This window comes from Macrosteles quadrilineatus, unplaced genomic scaffold (genome assembly GCF_028750875.1).
Source record: "Macrosteles quadrilineatus isolate MER2022 unplaced genomic scaffold, UCM_ALF_1.0 Scaffold_8__2_contigs__length_117827958, whole genome shotgun sequence".
Classification (NCBI taxonomy): Eukaryota; Metazoa; Arthropoda; class Insecta; order Hemiptera; family Cicadellidae; genus Macrosteles; species Macrosteles quadrilineatus.
This window is the reverse complement of record NW_026542601.1, coordinates 76,268,183-76,284,905: the sequence shown is the minus strand read 5'-3', so window position 1 is coordinate 76,284,905 and position 16,723 is coordinate 76,268,183. Positions and strand designations below refer to the sequence as shown.

Genomic DNA, 16,723 nt, shown 5'->3' with positions numbered 1-16,723 from the left:
CAGTTGTGTGACTGCAACTGGCAGCTAATTAATATCAAAAATATTATTAAATCTGTTAAAGCCTCTTCCTTAATATTTTGTATACTAAGCGTACAGATTTTTTATTTTACTCATATGGTATTGTAAGATATAACTTTCATTCACACTGTTGAAGAATGAAAATTAAATTAGCAAACAGAACAATAGGGCATATCGTTGTATTTTTCTTTGTTTGCAGAGACAGAAGGCCCACAAAGACAATAGCATTCTTGTTTTTGTTCCCAACTGAAATGAAGCATCTTGGTTTTGAATATGCAAATGGCTTCCTGCACCATTGATGTTACAATGTCTCTATATTCAATATTTTAGCTAATACATAACCATGATGTAACACCTTCCATTACATTTTTTTTTGGGAGGCAGGAAAAATACTTGGTAAGAAGATAATAAGTAAACTTAGAATAATTTGTTGATCTGTTCGCCGTTTCAGTGATGGTGGTGGGTATTTATTGGTATTATTTTGAAAATTACTGGCAAAATTCAAAATGAAATAACAACGATGAAAAGAATAGCTTTTAAAATAAACCTGTCATAACATTGTAAAAATAAATGTATTGAAAAATACATAGTTACTGCACAATGGTAAAATCTGCAATTTTAACGGAAATAGTTATTTGTGTAACCAGTGTGCGAAGTGGCGTGTGGAAAGTTTCCCGAGTGCAGCAAAGGCACTTTGCGCTTGTGTTACACGTTATATTTTTCCTACAGTTATAAAGCATAGGCTATAAATAATTAGTCTTTCAAAATATTATACAACACTTTTTTAGGTTATTTTAAATACAAGCGTTGAACGAAATGGGTATAAACGCTGTACCAGCTGATCGTAGTTGTAGTATATTAAGTGTTGCCAGCTTATTTTCAAGCGTACACGTATTACTTGCCTAATAAAAGTACACTGGTTTGTGTTGTTTGGTTGGAATACTGGAGTGCGGCAAAAGAAGAGTGAGTGCGGCAAAAGTAAGTAGGCCTAAATGGGGCAGCAATTAACTACTTTGCGTGCTATAATCAGTGCAAGGGAACCCACTTTGTCAGGTAACTGTAGGAAAAATATTTTATTATAGTTTTGTATAAATATATAAAAAAATACCCATGATCGTTGATAAATGGGTAAATTTGAGAAAAAGAACAGTCCGAAATTGAGAAATGGGTAACTAATGGACTTTGCTGGTGCAGTAATACAGAATAACAAAGGAGTCACTCGTTTTCTGTGATAGTATGAGAGGAGTTACACACATTGAACACGAAGGGAAAATATGAGGCAAAACGAGTGCAAAACGGGTAGATGAAATCAACACTGAAAAGTTATAGGAAGAAATACAGATGTGATTCAGAAAGTAACGTAAGGACGGAAAATGAGAGTGAATTGAGAGAATTGTGTACGCAGTAAGTACTAGATATCGTCCAGTGGTCGAAAACTCGACCAAAAATATGTACAGTAATAGAATTCTCTATTTTCATCGCACACCTTCAATACAACATGTGATTGGAATTTCTTCCATTTGTTTTGATTTGCTGTTTATATTGCATTTTTATTTCGTCACCAACATGACAACCCCAAGGTCCCTGATATTTTTTTTATTTTAATTTAATTTTTTCTTATTTTTGAGCTTATTTTAATTTATGAAGGGATTCTGTACATGTACAGGAAAATATCTTTCCAGTAGACCTATGCGTAGATTTTCCCTGCGATGCACACGAGCTGAGAAAAAAGGTTTTAAATTACATGCTTGCCTATTAATATATTCATTCTATATCACATGAATATAGAGAGTAGAGGAAAATTTGTATGATTGGAAATAATATTATTTTTATTTTACTGATGCTGTGAGTAAAGTACGTAAAAATAAGTGAGAACGAGGGAGGAGATTGAGAATTAGTATCGCTAATAAGACAATTCCACGTTTCAAGCGTTTTCTACTTACACCCTGTGTTTTCCTTTCATTTCAACGTTATATACTTTACCTGCTAAAACTCTCTAACTGAAATTACATTTCAGTTCCAATTTATAAATCACGTTCTTTTTTTAAATTATAGTCAAAAATTCAAAGCAGAATTGTATGTATAGTATACATGCGATTGAAGAATAATATAATTCTTATTTTGTCATCTGAATGAATTAAAGGACAAGCAAACAGGAGCCTACAACTTGTGCAATACAACTGTATCTAAACAACATGTTTGAGGAAATATAAATGGGTCTCTTTCTCCCCATGAGGGAGTCGAAAGGTTTAGTAAACGTTTTATGTTTAGAAATCTCCATTGGCATTAGATAAAACACTTATCGTAAAAAGCTACCTACATCAAAATTGACGTCAAAATAAATTTGGTGACGCTTCCCGTTCTCACTTTAATTACGTTGTATCTGTTTACTTTGCATGTATTTGCAGATCAAATTAAACAATGTAATTTCATTCGATTGGCCAATCTGCAGTTTAATTATATCGGGAGTACATTTACATAAAGCATTAAATGTTACTACATGCAAAGACGTTTGTAATTTAAAAAATCAAATTGTACTTGTGTTGGAAACGTAAAGGTATGGGAGTGATGTATGTTTCATTAAATTTTCTTGGCAGCTATTACCTACAGTGTATAATTTGGATTGACGAGTTTAAAAAAATAATGTAACTCTTTAATTTGAAAAGATAAACTTATTTAAGAGTGAATACCTACTTACTTTCAAGCCTCTACTTATATTTTGATGTCCAATAGATCCAAAAGAATCTAAATACCTTAATGTAGCAAAAACATCAATAACTTAATATTGATGCTTCATGAAATAGTATATTACGCCACACTACATTATTTTTAAAAACTTCCCACGCAAGGATTTAGTCCAGAAAACAGCTGTTTGCCGCCAGCTTATTCAAATGGGGTTTCATTGCGTACTACTGTACTGCAATGAGTTTTACCGGACACCAATCACCTGATTATACTGTATTTAGGTGGCAGTGAGTGGCTATAAATAAAAACATAACCTCTCTTAGAGGTTATGACTAGTGATTTTTAGTAATTTAATTGGTGGAAATATATAAGGATTTGTACGGATGTAGTAGTGTGCCGTAAACTATCGTACGTAACTCGTTCAAAATGTGTGTACCGGACTCGTATGGTAATCCCGTACTCGACTTCGTCTCGCACGGGAACGACCACACTCGTCCGGTAAACACTTATTTTCAGGACTAGTAACGTAATATACTATTACGCCACACTACATTATTTTGACGCCCCTTTGTACTCGCCTTTGTCTTGCATGGGAACGACCACACTCGTCCAGTAAACACCTTTTTTCAGGACTAGTAACGTAATATAACCTACTATTACCGTAATTCTTTAATTTTAGTCAAGCCTCTTTACCTGTAGCTTACACAAATTGTGATCAATATTCTACAGAACTCGTACAACCTCTCTTTAACCACTAAATAACACAAATTTCTTCAATGCAAATAAAGCATCACAAACATCTTTTTTGAATAAATAAACAAACACCAGTTAATTGAATCGACCAGTTGTTTCATTTAATTGATTAAATCAAAGCATTCTTTTGGGTGCATATGCAAGAAGTATCCCTTTAGAAATCGGCCTGTGGAGCAGAGCCCTGGAAAAATGTATTCGTTCATACCAGGTGTGCTACTCCTATCATGCTGACTATCCTATCTGGCTGACGTCACCCAGATTGCAAACAAAAAATCACCTGATTGTAACTGCCATATAAGTATATATTTGTTTTGATTTGATTGTTATTGTTTTTTTTTGTTTTTTTTTAATAGTGTAATAGCGTTTGCAATCTTGGTGACGTCAGCAGTGACGTGATAGCACCATCGATCTCTATTAATAATAGAGATCGATGGATAGCACACCTATGTATTTTCCGTTCATACCATACCAATACAAATCTACAAATCTACACACTAGCTTCATTTTGATGTGTCATATGCCTATATTTTTATTTGGTAAAGACCTTAAACGATTACCACAAAAGTGAGTGCATCACATTAATAATATAATTATAATAGATTGCATAAAAAATATACTACATGTAAGAACAATGTGTGCGCCTTCAAATGTTTTACCGGGCATTGATTCATGCTCCAAGTTATGTTTGCATGTTTATGTAGGCTACCTATCGTAAGTAAGTTACTGTTAAAAGAATCTAGTCAATTTATTTGAAATTAAGGCCCAGTTAAATGCTTCTAAAAACCTTAAAGATTTTAAGGAAGCATATTTTGATATAAATAAACATTTAGATAAGTATATTTTTTAGAATTTTTCAGTTTTTACTTTTTTGTTAAAAGAGTATAAGTAACAGGCTGTTAAATCTATAATAATTATCCGTAAGAAACATCCGTTTATTTTTGTTTGTTTTGTAACCCTCTTAATTGAATCGGCATTTAAATCACTCTCTGGTTTAATTGCACTACGCCAATTAGTGAACAGGATGTTGAATATTGGTTTAGTAAACCCGTAACAAAATTAAAGTCAAAATCCATTACCATGAGTAATGTGAGTGGAACCAATGGGATGGGAGAATATTCGCAACAGTGGTTATTATTTACGCAACTATGAACACTGTTTATTATTTACCTTTATTTTACAATTTTGGCCTATAGATATAAATATTTTGACAAAACTCAATATTCAATATGTTTAAACCGCTAAAGTACCTGCACAACTGTTTATTTTCATTGAGTCTTCTTGGGACAAAAGATGTGCTTACAGTTTAGTGTTATAACGTTTCAAGAACTTGTTATACTTCTCTAAAGTTACAAACCAAAGTTTCCCAGTCGGTGACCCCTTCCATAGCCTGGTCTGGGTTATCCTCCCACCGTGGACTTACCAGTAGCTACTCTCTGGTTTTATGTGTATTTAAACTGTTATTAATTTTATTTTATGTCAACATTTAATTGTTGAATTTGAATAGTAAGGGCGGAGTATTTTAAATTTAATCTACGATATAATACACAAACATGCATTGTCTATCTATGACAGGGCCACCTTTGGAGCCGAGACAATGGAGGTATATGCCAATGTTTTAGATTAAAAATTATGTTCACTTGGTGTAGTCCATAATAAATTTCTGGTTAATATAAATTCTGGTTTTGAACAACACCAATTGAATTTACCTTAAGTGTAAAGGGACTTTTCGGCCACTATGTATTTCTGTAAATTTTTAATGGAGTCAATATTTTCATATCCCGGTAACGGCATTTACTGTATAAACACTAGTGTTTATATAGTCAATGGTAACGCGGTAACCAAGCTTTCGTATTCTAAAAAACACAAATACAAATACAATTAATTGGCTGCCCCGGTGCCCCCAAACAAAACCGTTGTTACAAAATTACTTGTCGCAGCGGAGTTAAAGGTGGCCCGGTGGCCGTGATCTATGGTGATATTAAGATTGTCCGCATTTTCCTATGTTCTGCCTTTTACTCAGCTGTGGAGGTGAATGTAAAAAAGGTCTGACTGTCTGACATTTTTTGTTATCGTTTCGTTCGTTCCTTCACCTTCGTTTCGGTGTTGTTATGTGTAATTATCTTTCAGAAGAATGGTTTTATTATAGGTTATTAAAGTTATACCAAGAGACTGTGCGTTCTATGTTGCCCAATGTTTTGTTTTAGGCTATATAAGGAATTCATGTAAGTTTTCCTAGAGCAGTATTATTTAGACTCATCAACATGGTAAACATTTTCCCAATCATGTTCCCGGCCAAGATTTCAAGATCGCTATGTATTACCGGTACCAGGGCACAACCAATTTGTTTTAACGCTATAAGACAATCTTCAAACCACTCACTTGTTGCCGAGAAGGATGTAAGAACATCCCTAAAAGTCAACAAGAAACCTTCAAAGCCGCCATTCATGAAAAATGTTTTCTTGGGAATTTATGATAAAGACATGTTAGTTTACCCTGAGTTGGATAAACCAAGACTGCAAGAGCTAAAGAAGCGCATGGAACCTGTTAAAAGTTATTTCAAAAGTAATGTTAATCCTGAAATTCTATCATCATTGAAGATTATCCCTAATGAAATCAGAGAGAGCTTGAAACAACTTGGACTCTATGGACAGTCAATCCCAGAGAGCTATGGGGGTTCTGATCAGACAGCCACAGAAACAGCTTATATTAATGAGGTCATTGGTAACGATATTGACATTGCTTTGACATTATACTCCCACAATTTCCTTGCTACTCAAAGTATACTTATGTATGGAACTGCCCAGCAGAAAGAGAAGTATCTACCCTTATTGGCCACAGGAGAGCTCACAGCAGCATTTTGTATGTCAGAAAGCATCAGCAGTTCTGATCTTGCATCTTTATTGACAACGGCTGAGCCCAATGAAGATAATCCAGACATGTACCTTGTCAACGGTAAGAAGCTATGGGTTATTAACGGAGGCATTGCTAATTTATTTATTGTGTTGGTGAAATACAACTACAAATCGCATCATGGGAAAATGGTTCCTCTTGTTCGGTTAATGATAGTTGAACGAGAATATCCCGGGATTACAGTATCTCCACCCAAGGAGCACATTGGTCTGAAAGCGTCAAATATATGTGAGGTGCACTTTAACAACACTCCTGTTCATAAAGAAAACTTTATTGGGAATGAAATGCAGGGATTTGAAATGTGTACTCAAGTGTTAAGTAGTGGACGGTACAACATAGGTGCAATAACAGTTACTTTACTTAAAAACCTACTAAGTACAGCCTGTTCCTTTGTTATCGATAGAAGACAGTTTGACAGACAATTGATTGATTGTGAAAGAATTCAGGATAAAGTGGTTGAAATAGCTACTCGTATTTACACACTAGAGAGTATGACCTACCTTACAACTGGTATTCTAGACACCTATGAAAGTGCTGATTGTTTGCTCGAACTTGCTATTATTAAAATATTTAGCTTTACTGAAGGACGATATGCTTTGGATCTTATTATGGAATTAATGGGAGGCAGAGCGTTTCTTGAGTCTGAGATTGTTCAGAAATATTTTAAAGACTTTCGTACAATGGAGGTATTTGATGGGACAACAGACATTGCTAAACTGATGGTAGCACTGCTTGGCCTACAGCACACTGGGATCACGTTGCATGAGTCCAACAAGAAAGCAAGATTTCCATATGATAACGCAGGATTTGTTTTTAAGCGCTTTTTCGAAAACAGATTGCAAATAAAGGATGAACCAAAGCTCACACTTGGATTATTTGAACAGTTACATCCGTCTTTGACAATCGCAGCAAATGAGCTTGAGTATTGTGTTCACCGTTTACAATTTGCAGTAAGTGTACTCTTTGAACGTTATGGTTCTGAAGTAGTTAACCAGCAGATAGAACTGATGAGAATAACTGATGCAGCTGTTAAAATATATGCAATGACAGCAGTCCTAGGGAGATCATCAAGGTCATACTGTTTAGGCTTGCGCAATGGAGAGACGGAAGTGAAATATGCCATGAAAATCTGTTCTGCTTATAAAAAAATTGTTAAACAAGAGATCAACTATCTTCTTGAAGGAATTCCCTCTACAGGTGATATTGTTTCTACAAACTATGGTCCTGATATCTTTAGGCATCATGGTTATTACTTGGAGCACCCATTAGAAAGGACTTATTAAATTTCCCTTTTGTGTAAAGCTCTAAAACTAGGCCCTATTTTTAATAGTTTTCCTTTAAAAACAAGAATTTAAATAAAATCGTATTCACATTTTCCAGTATATTTAAAAAAAAAACATACTAAATGGGGCAAAAATGAATTTTGGTTTCTCCGGTTATTGTTACATTAGGCCTAAACCATAGATAAAACATGGGCCCTCCCTTGTGTTGCTTAGTCTATGCCTAAATTTAGTTCTGACAAGACCAGTTTTGTTTAATTTACTTTCTACTTTTTTTTAAATAGAGTGTAAGGCCTAGGCTATTTTTAATCAATTAAACTAATAAAACATCATTCTTTACATAAACATTTAAAATAATTAGGCCTATTAGAAGATTTACTTATTTTTTTGTAGGCCAGTGTAAAATGTTTTGCTGTAGCTCTTATATATTTTTTAAGCCTTTTAGAGATATTATTGATAGCCTACATGTCTATTGTTTTGAGAACTAAGATTAGGCTACTATTCTCAGCTTTAATTTTCTTAAAGAAGTCTTTGTCATTCACAAAGTGTGAATTTAGAGTTTTTTTCTTCACTGAATGTGGTAGTATATTTCGACTTCTAGTTTTACTTTGCCCAGTACTTTTCCACAAAGCATCAACAGCCAAGACTAGGCCTAACTTATATCTATTCCAGAACCTAGGAATCATCATTGTTGGTGGGATTAAACCTAAGTAAAAGTAGCTGATATCTATTTGGTCTTAAAACATGTAAAACATTATTAAGTACCGGTAGCCTATAGCCTTTTAGATAGTGCAGGTAGTCTTTTATGGTTCTGGTCAGCCTATTTTAAACTAAGGGTTGGGTCCATGTCCTAAGCCGGGTTTTGTTCACCAAAAGAGGTGGCATGCTCTTCAATAGCCTACTGAGTTTACTAATGGTGTCTTGGGAGCCCTTTAGCGATAATCAATTTTCTGTAGGTAATGTTATTAATACAAATAATAGCCCTTAACATTGTGGTTTAAGTACAGTAGGCTACCTAACAATTAATATACCTTGAACAATCCCTGTTAATTTGTTACCAAATTTCACGCAAATCGGTTAGTATTTAACCCTCCCAGTGTTACTTGACGAAAATTCGACAAGCAGCACACTTTGTGTAGTGTTACTTGTCGATTTTTCGACACGCAGACATCGTTTACGGCGAAGGCTCTATGACTGACTGAATCGGATTGAACTGGATCGAGTTAGGTATCGTTCTTTCCGTAATATTCTAAGTTTTCTCCAGAGGTCTGTCTCTAAGCGCTATTCATTTTAGTTCCGAAAATATTGTAGCAGACAGCTGACGTGCGTGTATTTGTAAACAGCTAGGTTCCCCCGGACCGATGACTGATGTGTTTTATTACGTTTATCATTGTTTTAGTGTTAAAAATCAAAAGTAGTGATATACGTGGTGCATTATAAGAAGATTTAAGTGGTTTTGAAGTGCTGGTTGATGATCCTGAAGAAGTAGGTAGTGATATTGATGTAAATTATCAGCCAGATTCCTAGCTATGGTTAGGCTATGCATTCTTAGCTAAACGCTATGTACTGAAATCAGTTTTTTGCCCATAACTTATTTATTTGCAAATCTACTTCCTTATATTATTGTATATTTGTAATCCTCATAAAATTTAGAACAAAGTGGCTATTTTCAAATATTTATAGGCCTATAATTTATACAATTTCATTGAGCGCGAACTTATTTTTTTTTTTGAAAATTTTCGAAATTATATTTTTTTAACCTAAAAAATTTTTTTTTTGAAAAAATGTTCCTTATGTTTTATATATAATATTGAAGCCCATGATTTTCCAAACAAAATGGTATATAGAACATTAGAATTAACATTGTTTTAAACTTCTCAGATCCGTTTTAATAAAACCTTGCAAATGCGCCAAAAATAGGTGGACATTAAGGCCTAAACTATGGACACTTGGAGGGTTAAATTTTTTTGCAACATACAAATAAGCCAATGTTTAATTAACTAAACGTAATAAATTAACAGAAATGTTTAGATATACCACAATACCGCACTGTTTTAGTTGTATTTGGAATATTAAAGAGAATTACTTGTTGCTATTGGGGCCCCCCCAAACATAGCATAGCCTAATGTTGCATAGTCTCCATTAACAGGAATAACAAACTTGTAAATATAAACATTATAAGCTCCATTATAAATTAGTTCAACAGCTGTTTCAGTATGCCAGGTCTGTGGCATTGCCACTTTTGTCTAGCCACGGCCTTATATTAGAGGAGGCTATGAATAAATACAATCAAGCTTATTCAAATTGAAAATTAATTGACCTTAAATATATATCTGTTAGTCATCACTTACACTTCAAATGTTTGTAAAATTTGCAAAAATGATTTCCATTCAAAATGTTTTGAAACGGGAAAGTGCCATGGCCTTCTGACGGCTTATCCTCCCCACGACAAAACCTACCAAAATTTAACGTCATTGAAGTTATTTCAAATCGGAAATGTACGACTATGGCATACTAGATTCAAGTCTGATCTAAAATAGGCCTATAGGCCTGTTACTAATTTAGTGGGAATTTAGAACATAAAAATCACAGGCGTAAAGGCTACCAATGTTTAAGCAACTCCACTCGGAGAGAGGGGTGGTCAGCAATGACATAAAATTTCGGACATAAAAAGCGCCTTTCACAAATATCATTGAGTCTACACTACTCTCAATTTCCTAGTTATCTTATATCTGTTAGGTAAGCCTAATCTACATCTCGACCTTGATCCTGAAAATTACATTCCCAAGCACCTTTCTCTTTATTTTCATTCAGAACAATCTCTATGCTCTTAAACATTTTTATATGATCGGGAATAAAAGAAAGAGACCATAGGCTGATTTGTAAAAAAATTTAATAACAATAATAAAACCACTTGCAAGTGGTAAAACCAGTTTTATTTTATAAAACTAAATCTTTTATACAACAACAGCATTTCACAACAGCTAGAAACATGATTAAGTCGATATTGTCTATGAAAATTGTATTTTTACTTGATTAACTTTATAGACAAAAATACGTACAACATTTTAATGAACACAGATATATAAAAGCCTTGAAACGCTGTAACAGTTTTATCAGTAACTCTCTATTTTCGTTTTACCTAACAGTAAGGTCTCCAAGCTATAGTAAGAGTGGCAAGCCTTTCAGGTTCCAAACAAAACAAATCAGCAGTCTGGGTACGAAACAGAATTGAACCTGACTTTCTTGTTGCTCATAGCTTAGATATTAAAATTAAGAAAGCAATGCTAGGTGATAAAACATTTGAATCATACAGTAAGTTAAAATTATTTCAAAAGTCTAACTTATTAAAAAGGCATACAAAATATTGCTTTCATTAAAATGAAGTTTTATCAAAACTGAGTTTTGAGGTAGCATTAAGGTTAGGCACAGAGAAGTATACAGAGAAAACATGCTTATGGAACAACCGTGCGCTTTTAGCTCTGGAATGGTGTGGCGGAAATATATTAGTACCGAGCAAGGAAGAGCCCAAACGGCTATTGTTTACAACAGCAGTTGTAGCGCACAGGCTCCTATAGCGTGAGCGCTGTAATGGTGAGGAAAAAGAGAGCGGAAAGGAACTTCCAAAAGCTTTTTAACTAGACACGACTTAAGTGTACCATGAAATATTTCCTCTGTATCTTACTTCTCTGTAGGTTAGGCCTTATGTGACACAAAAATATTGCTTAATTAATCAATCAAAATATATTCTAGCCATTAATTTTTTTTAGCTAATGGCTTATCACACACTTATAGTGTTATTGAAGCTGGGCATTGTAATAAGATCACAGATAAGCACTACTAAACCTTTACACCCAAACTTGTAGGTTAACACTTCAAATCCTATTTTCCCCATGCATTTTGAAGAGGTTAACATGTAAGTGGTTGTAACGCTGTTTACAATTCACAATGCCATTCACCAAACAACTATTTATCTTTGCCTAAATTGTTATGTCAACCACAATCTCTGCAATGTATTTCACATTTTAGTTTCATGCACTGTAGTTTCTTGTTTTAATGATTAATTATTATATATAAAATACTTTGTGAACATCTCAAACAACTAAATTCAATGAGTCTGCTTACAGAGAGAAAAGTATTACTTGTTACATTTTTAACTGGTCATCAGTTTTATTGTATAAGGCAGAACATAGTTGTCATATATTGGTTAAGAACACTCATATTTCATGTAACATACAGGAATGATTCAACATACTACTTCATGGAAATGCTGGGATAAAACAAATTATTTAGGTTATACTTTCCTTTGTCTGTTAAAGAAAACTATTACCATTGGTTTGTATATACACTACAGTAATGTAAAAAATGTATATTGCTAACCTAAATTAATAAACATGTTTTCTTTCACAGTTTTGTTCTCATTCACCCATCGAATTTCATTAATTTTTTCATAAAAGCTGTGATAAAATAGGTGTTTTCTGAATAACTCAACAGTTCATAGCCTAGTCCAGTGTTGGACAGAATGCTTTATTAGTACAAATAAATGTAACCGCAAAGGTTTCATGGAAGGAAACAAATAAAAGTGTGAAATGTATATATAACTTTGTTAAATATTAAAAGAATAAAAAACTTAGAATTAAATAAAAACATGAAGAAAAGATCAACATTAACAGCTTTGCTGTATGAAGGTAACAAAATATTATCAAACAATGATCACAGTCTACTGTACTATAATTATATACTTTGAATGTGTTACGAAACATCAAATGCTCAAATATAGCTCAACACAACAGCTTGAGAACCAAAAATATTTCTAAAAGAAATTTCTCAATTAACTAAAAAAATAATCAATTTGTAACAATATAACACGTTATTTAATAACATAAATTATTTGCAACAGTTAACTATAACCAAGCCATCCCTATCTAGCATGTTTGTAATATACAAACAAATTAATTACAACTAGGCAACAACCAAATAACTATTAAATTATTTTATCCTACTATCTTCAACATATTTTATATGTTCTATACAATAAAAAGAAACACTGCAGCTCTTGTGTCATATTTTATGTGTATCTAAGGTTTTTCCAAAAACAAATTTAATGTTTCTAGATTAAAACCATCTCTCAAGGGGGGGGTTTGAACTTGATAAGTTATGAACAGCATTAATTCATCACAAGTTAACAATGATTGAAATAAGTAAATTTAAAATTCAGTTAGTTCATTATTTTGTGTAAACTTTTACTGTTATAGTTATACTATGACAGTAATTTAAAAAAGAAAGACAAATGAAAGATTTCCTAACTTTCCACTATTCATGCGAATTAAATTGTTCCGTACATTCATGATTTTAACTGTGGTTCCCAGTGAGCAAGATCTGGTTTAATTTGAAACTCAATATATGCATTTGGCAGATTTATTAGGCCTACTCAACATATTATTTTGATCGGTAAATGTTGCACTGATGTTGAAAAAAAGTCATCGTCTTTCAAAACGGCATTTTACAATAGCTGAACCAGTGTATGTTTCAAAAACACACTGAATAGTAACTATTATTTTACACCACAACATAATGTGTGGGATAGTTAGTGGAAAACTTGTTTTGATTCTAAGAAATCTTTCCTTTAAATCTGCGCTGTGATCAGCATGCCTATAAGTCGGATCAGCCTACAAGCTGTCCTACTGCTTGTTAACAACTAAAATCTGGTCCCATAACCCCACTTTTTACCCGTTATTTCTGGACAACACCAAAATTGGTCCTAAGTTGCTCCAGGAACACAAACGTCAAGATGGTGTGAGGAGCAAGGCGAACAAAAGCCGGAACGTAGCCCTGCAAACAAAAGTTTAAGTTGATGAATTATGAGTGTTCCATCTCTCAGACTTTCAAGCAGAATTTTCTATCTTCCATTCATTTGTGGAAAGCAAAAGTTTGTTAATACATGACGTTACAAGTGAAAGAATTGGAAATGCTTCAAGATATATTTTAGCTAAGGTTACTATAAAGAACTGTTATCTTCTTCGTACTTCTTGGCTGCCAAATTTCCTTAACTTTTGTCACTGTCTTGCCCAAAATGTGACGCTCATGGCCAGCCTTGTGCAAATTTATTGTGTACAGCCTTCGGCAAACTTCCTCCACCACTTACACACATGTTTATGTCCACATACTGCTTATTTTCATGTGCATACACTTTTCTACAGTATAGACATTTGCTAACTGAAAAAAATGGGTTTCAATATAGGGGTTGATCCCTTACAAAAAATTAATCACAGAACACAATTCTTACTTGGAGGGAGCTTGATTTTCTGTCCCATCGTAATAACTACTCAACGATGTAAATAACTACTGGATTGCGCTCTCAGTGGCGTAGTGGGCGCTGTTTTCGGTCTCGCTTCCCCCACTCTCTACTGGCAAGATAGCGGCGGCGTACCTCACGTGCATGCTAGCTGTCACCCATTTCAACACTTGTTTGATGTAACAACAGTGTGCGGTTTTTTAAAACTATGATTAAAATTTATGAATATCTTTAATTGTACGCTAAGTATGTGTTTTAAATGGTATTGTCTTGTTCCGCTTACAACTGCACCAACAGAGTACAGAAAGGCAATGGCATTTTGTTTTAGTGTAAAGTACCCAATCTAATAGATTATAAACAAGGTGACTGAGTGATTCCTTAACTCGTTACAGCATGTTTAACTTAACTGAAATTTGCTTTTATTTTTATTTTGTTGATAGGGCTCTACTAAAACTGTACATTGTAAAACATAAAACATGCACAATGAAATAAATGCATCCGGGCTTATTTTCTCAGAGGTCAGTCAACACTATATGTTATGATGGTAGGTCGGGTTGATATTCACATCTTGTGCAATAAATCTCTACAAAAAAAGAAGAAAAAGACAATTTGAATTATTATACTCAACTGACTGATTATGTAACTAAATGTAAGCTCATTAGGGCACACGAAGATGTTTTTAAGGTAGTTAAGTATGTTTACAATATATTAACTTGTCAGCTTTGAGCCGTGACTAATTCCACCGGGCGAATGTCACGACTCATGATCAATGGTTCAAGTGTTTTTTTTATAGTAGGCTAGTTCAGTGTTTCGTTGTCACTCCACGACCCCGAACAAGGCTGTGGGTTTTGTTCTTATTACTCCCACCGCCAAGCACTTCAGAGGTTGCGTGACAATCAACTAGTTAACCTCGCAGACATCTTTCCATCGTTTTACATCGCCCTTTTGGCACATGTTTTATGCTAAGTCAATTATGTTTTTTAATTTGTGCTTAGTCTGCGAGGTTATGGAGTAGTTCAAGTGCGCTACGCGCGCCTTTTGGGGCCCATGTGTGCGGTGAAACTGTAACACCGGAAGAATGGCGGAGAAAGTTACCACCTTGAGGCCTCTGTTGGAACTCTGGCCAGCCCCTCTCCGTCCATCTTCAACGGCTCAACAGTGTCCTGTACCTGGATAGAATGAAGGAAAACCGCAACTACCGCAAGTTTTAGGCCTAATTAATTATTGATAACCACCGTCCTGGACTTGGAGATTTCGTTATTTGTTAATTTGTGCACAGAAATTTATTAATTGTTATTCTTTTTAAATTTTAAATTCTTTAGCCTAGGCTACTTGTTGATTTTTTTAGATTTTATAATTTATTACATATTTTATTAAATTTCAATTTTGGGGCCCCTAAATTTTCTATAGTTACCATGAAATGAATTTATTAAAAGAGTCATTAGATATTTCATTGTTGTAATTTGTTAATTTAAAGGTTAAAACTGATTAAATTTTACTTTGACTGAAATTAGCCTATTTTGAATTTTTCTTAAATTAATGTTTGTAAGTTAGTAGGTCAGAGTGGTATCAAAATTTTTTAAAGTTTAATTGAGAGTATTTAATTCATGTATTATTGTTAATTATTGTTGTGTTATTCTTTTAAATGGTTAATTACAGCTCGTTTCTCTCAAATGGCGTGTTGTTCTTGAACCTCCATCCATGGTTCTCATTTTGTTAAGTAAAGTTTTGTGAGCCGCTCCTCGGGCCTGCGCATGGATCACGCTTCCATTTCGTTAGTCTGGGGGCAGGCTCGAGGGCATGGTTCATCTGGTAGCAGAGCGTGGTTAGTTGGTTGCGTCCTGGGTGCCTTGTCGTGAAATTTGGTTTCACGACTCGGATACTTAGAGATGCGATCACTGTCCACGTTCTGTTTTTTTTTAAGAGCCGTGGATGGATTGGTTTCTTGGAAATGTTCTGGCCTGGCAGTTTTGGAAAAGGGCCTTGTTGTGTTGTGGTGGGGCGTAAACACTTTTTATTAGGAGCTCGCCCTTTGGCCGAGGCACCGGGTGGAATCGGTGGTAATGACTTGCATCCTTCGGGAGCAAGAGTGTCAAAAGCATGGTCATGTGTCAAAAAAAAAAAAAAAAAAAAAAAAAAGGTTTGTGTGTACACCCCATCACACAAGTGTTAGGTGTTGTCTAGTGTATGTATCGGTGTATGTTTGTGTGTGTGTACGTTCGTGGGTCATTTGTTGTTGTTTTTTCTTGCGGTACTTGCGGTATGAATGGGCAGGTTCTTCTTTTGGGCCCCATCAGGTGCGTGGGCATCAACGTCCAGAAGCCTTAGGAATTAAATTTCTGTGTTTGTTTTGTGAAAAAATTTTGTTGGCTGTTATTTTGAGTCAAGTGCTGGTTGGGACTCGGTATGGCGTCAATTGTGCCGGAATATTTGAGGAAGCCGGAGCTGGTGTACGAGGTGCGGTCCCGGGGGGAGACTCCTGGAACTGATGTACGCACTTTGCGTACACAGTTCAGACAAATTGCTAGCATGCCTCAAGCTTGGGTTGAGTCTCTCAGTTTGGATGAGGAACTGGAGGCATGTAAAGAGAGGATGGAAGAGCTAAGTGGGGAAATTGATAGTTGGAGTAGTTTGCCTACGGGCTCAGCTAAGGGTTCTGCTATCACACAGCTGACGCACTGGCGTAAGCGTCTACTCTTGGTTTTGGGGCAACCTGAAATCCAAGATGAGGACAAGAGCTGGGTGGAAGCCAGAATTCTTGAGCTGGAAGGAATTTTGGAGA

The 16,723-nt window shown here is 34.7% G+C and overlaps 2 protein-coding genes across 4 annotated transcripts in view; one reads left to right on the top strand and one right to left on the bottom strand.

Annotated features, from left to right (window-relative positions):
- The first annotated feature begins 5,572 nt into the window (after window positions 1-5,572).
- LOC129001744 (complex I assembly factor ACAD9, mitochondrial-like) lies at window positions 5,573-12,053 on the top strand. Its single transcript, XM_054429164.1, has one exon. The coding sequence runs from the start codon at window positions 5,718-5,720 to the stop codon at window positions 7,647-7,649; it is 1,932 nt and encodes a 643-aa protein (XP_054285139.1). The 5' UTR covers window positions 5,573-5,717; the 3' UTR covers window positions 7,650-12,053.
- The window catches only part of LOC129001745 (mitochondrial dicarboxylate carrier-like), a 27,466-nt gene continuing 21,265 nt past the window's right edge, over window positions 10,523-16,723 (bottom strand). For all 3 annotated transcript variants that reach the window (XM_054429166.1, XM_054429165.1, XM_054429168.1), the window contains exon 8: window positions 10,523-13,478. In XM_054429166.1, the coding sequence (XP_054285141.1) occupies window positions 13,380-13,478 (99 nt within the window). In that variant the 3' untranslated portion in view covers window positions 10,523-13,379. The remainder of the gene's footprint in view (window positions 13,479-16,723) is intronic.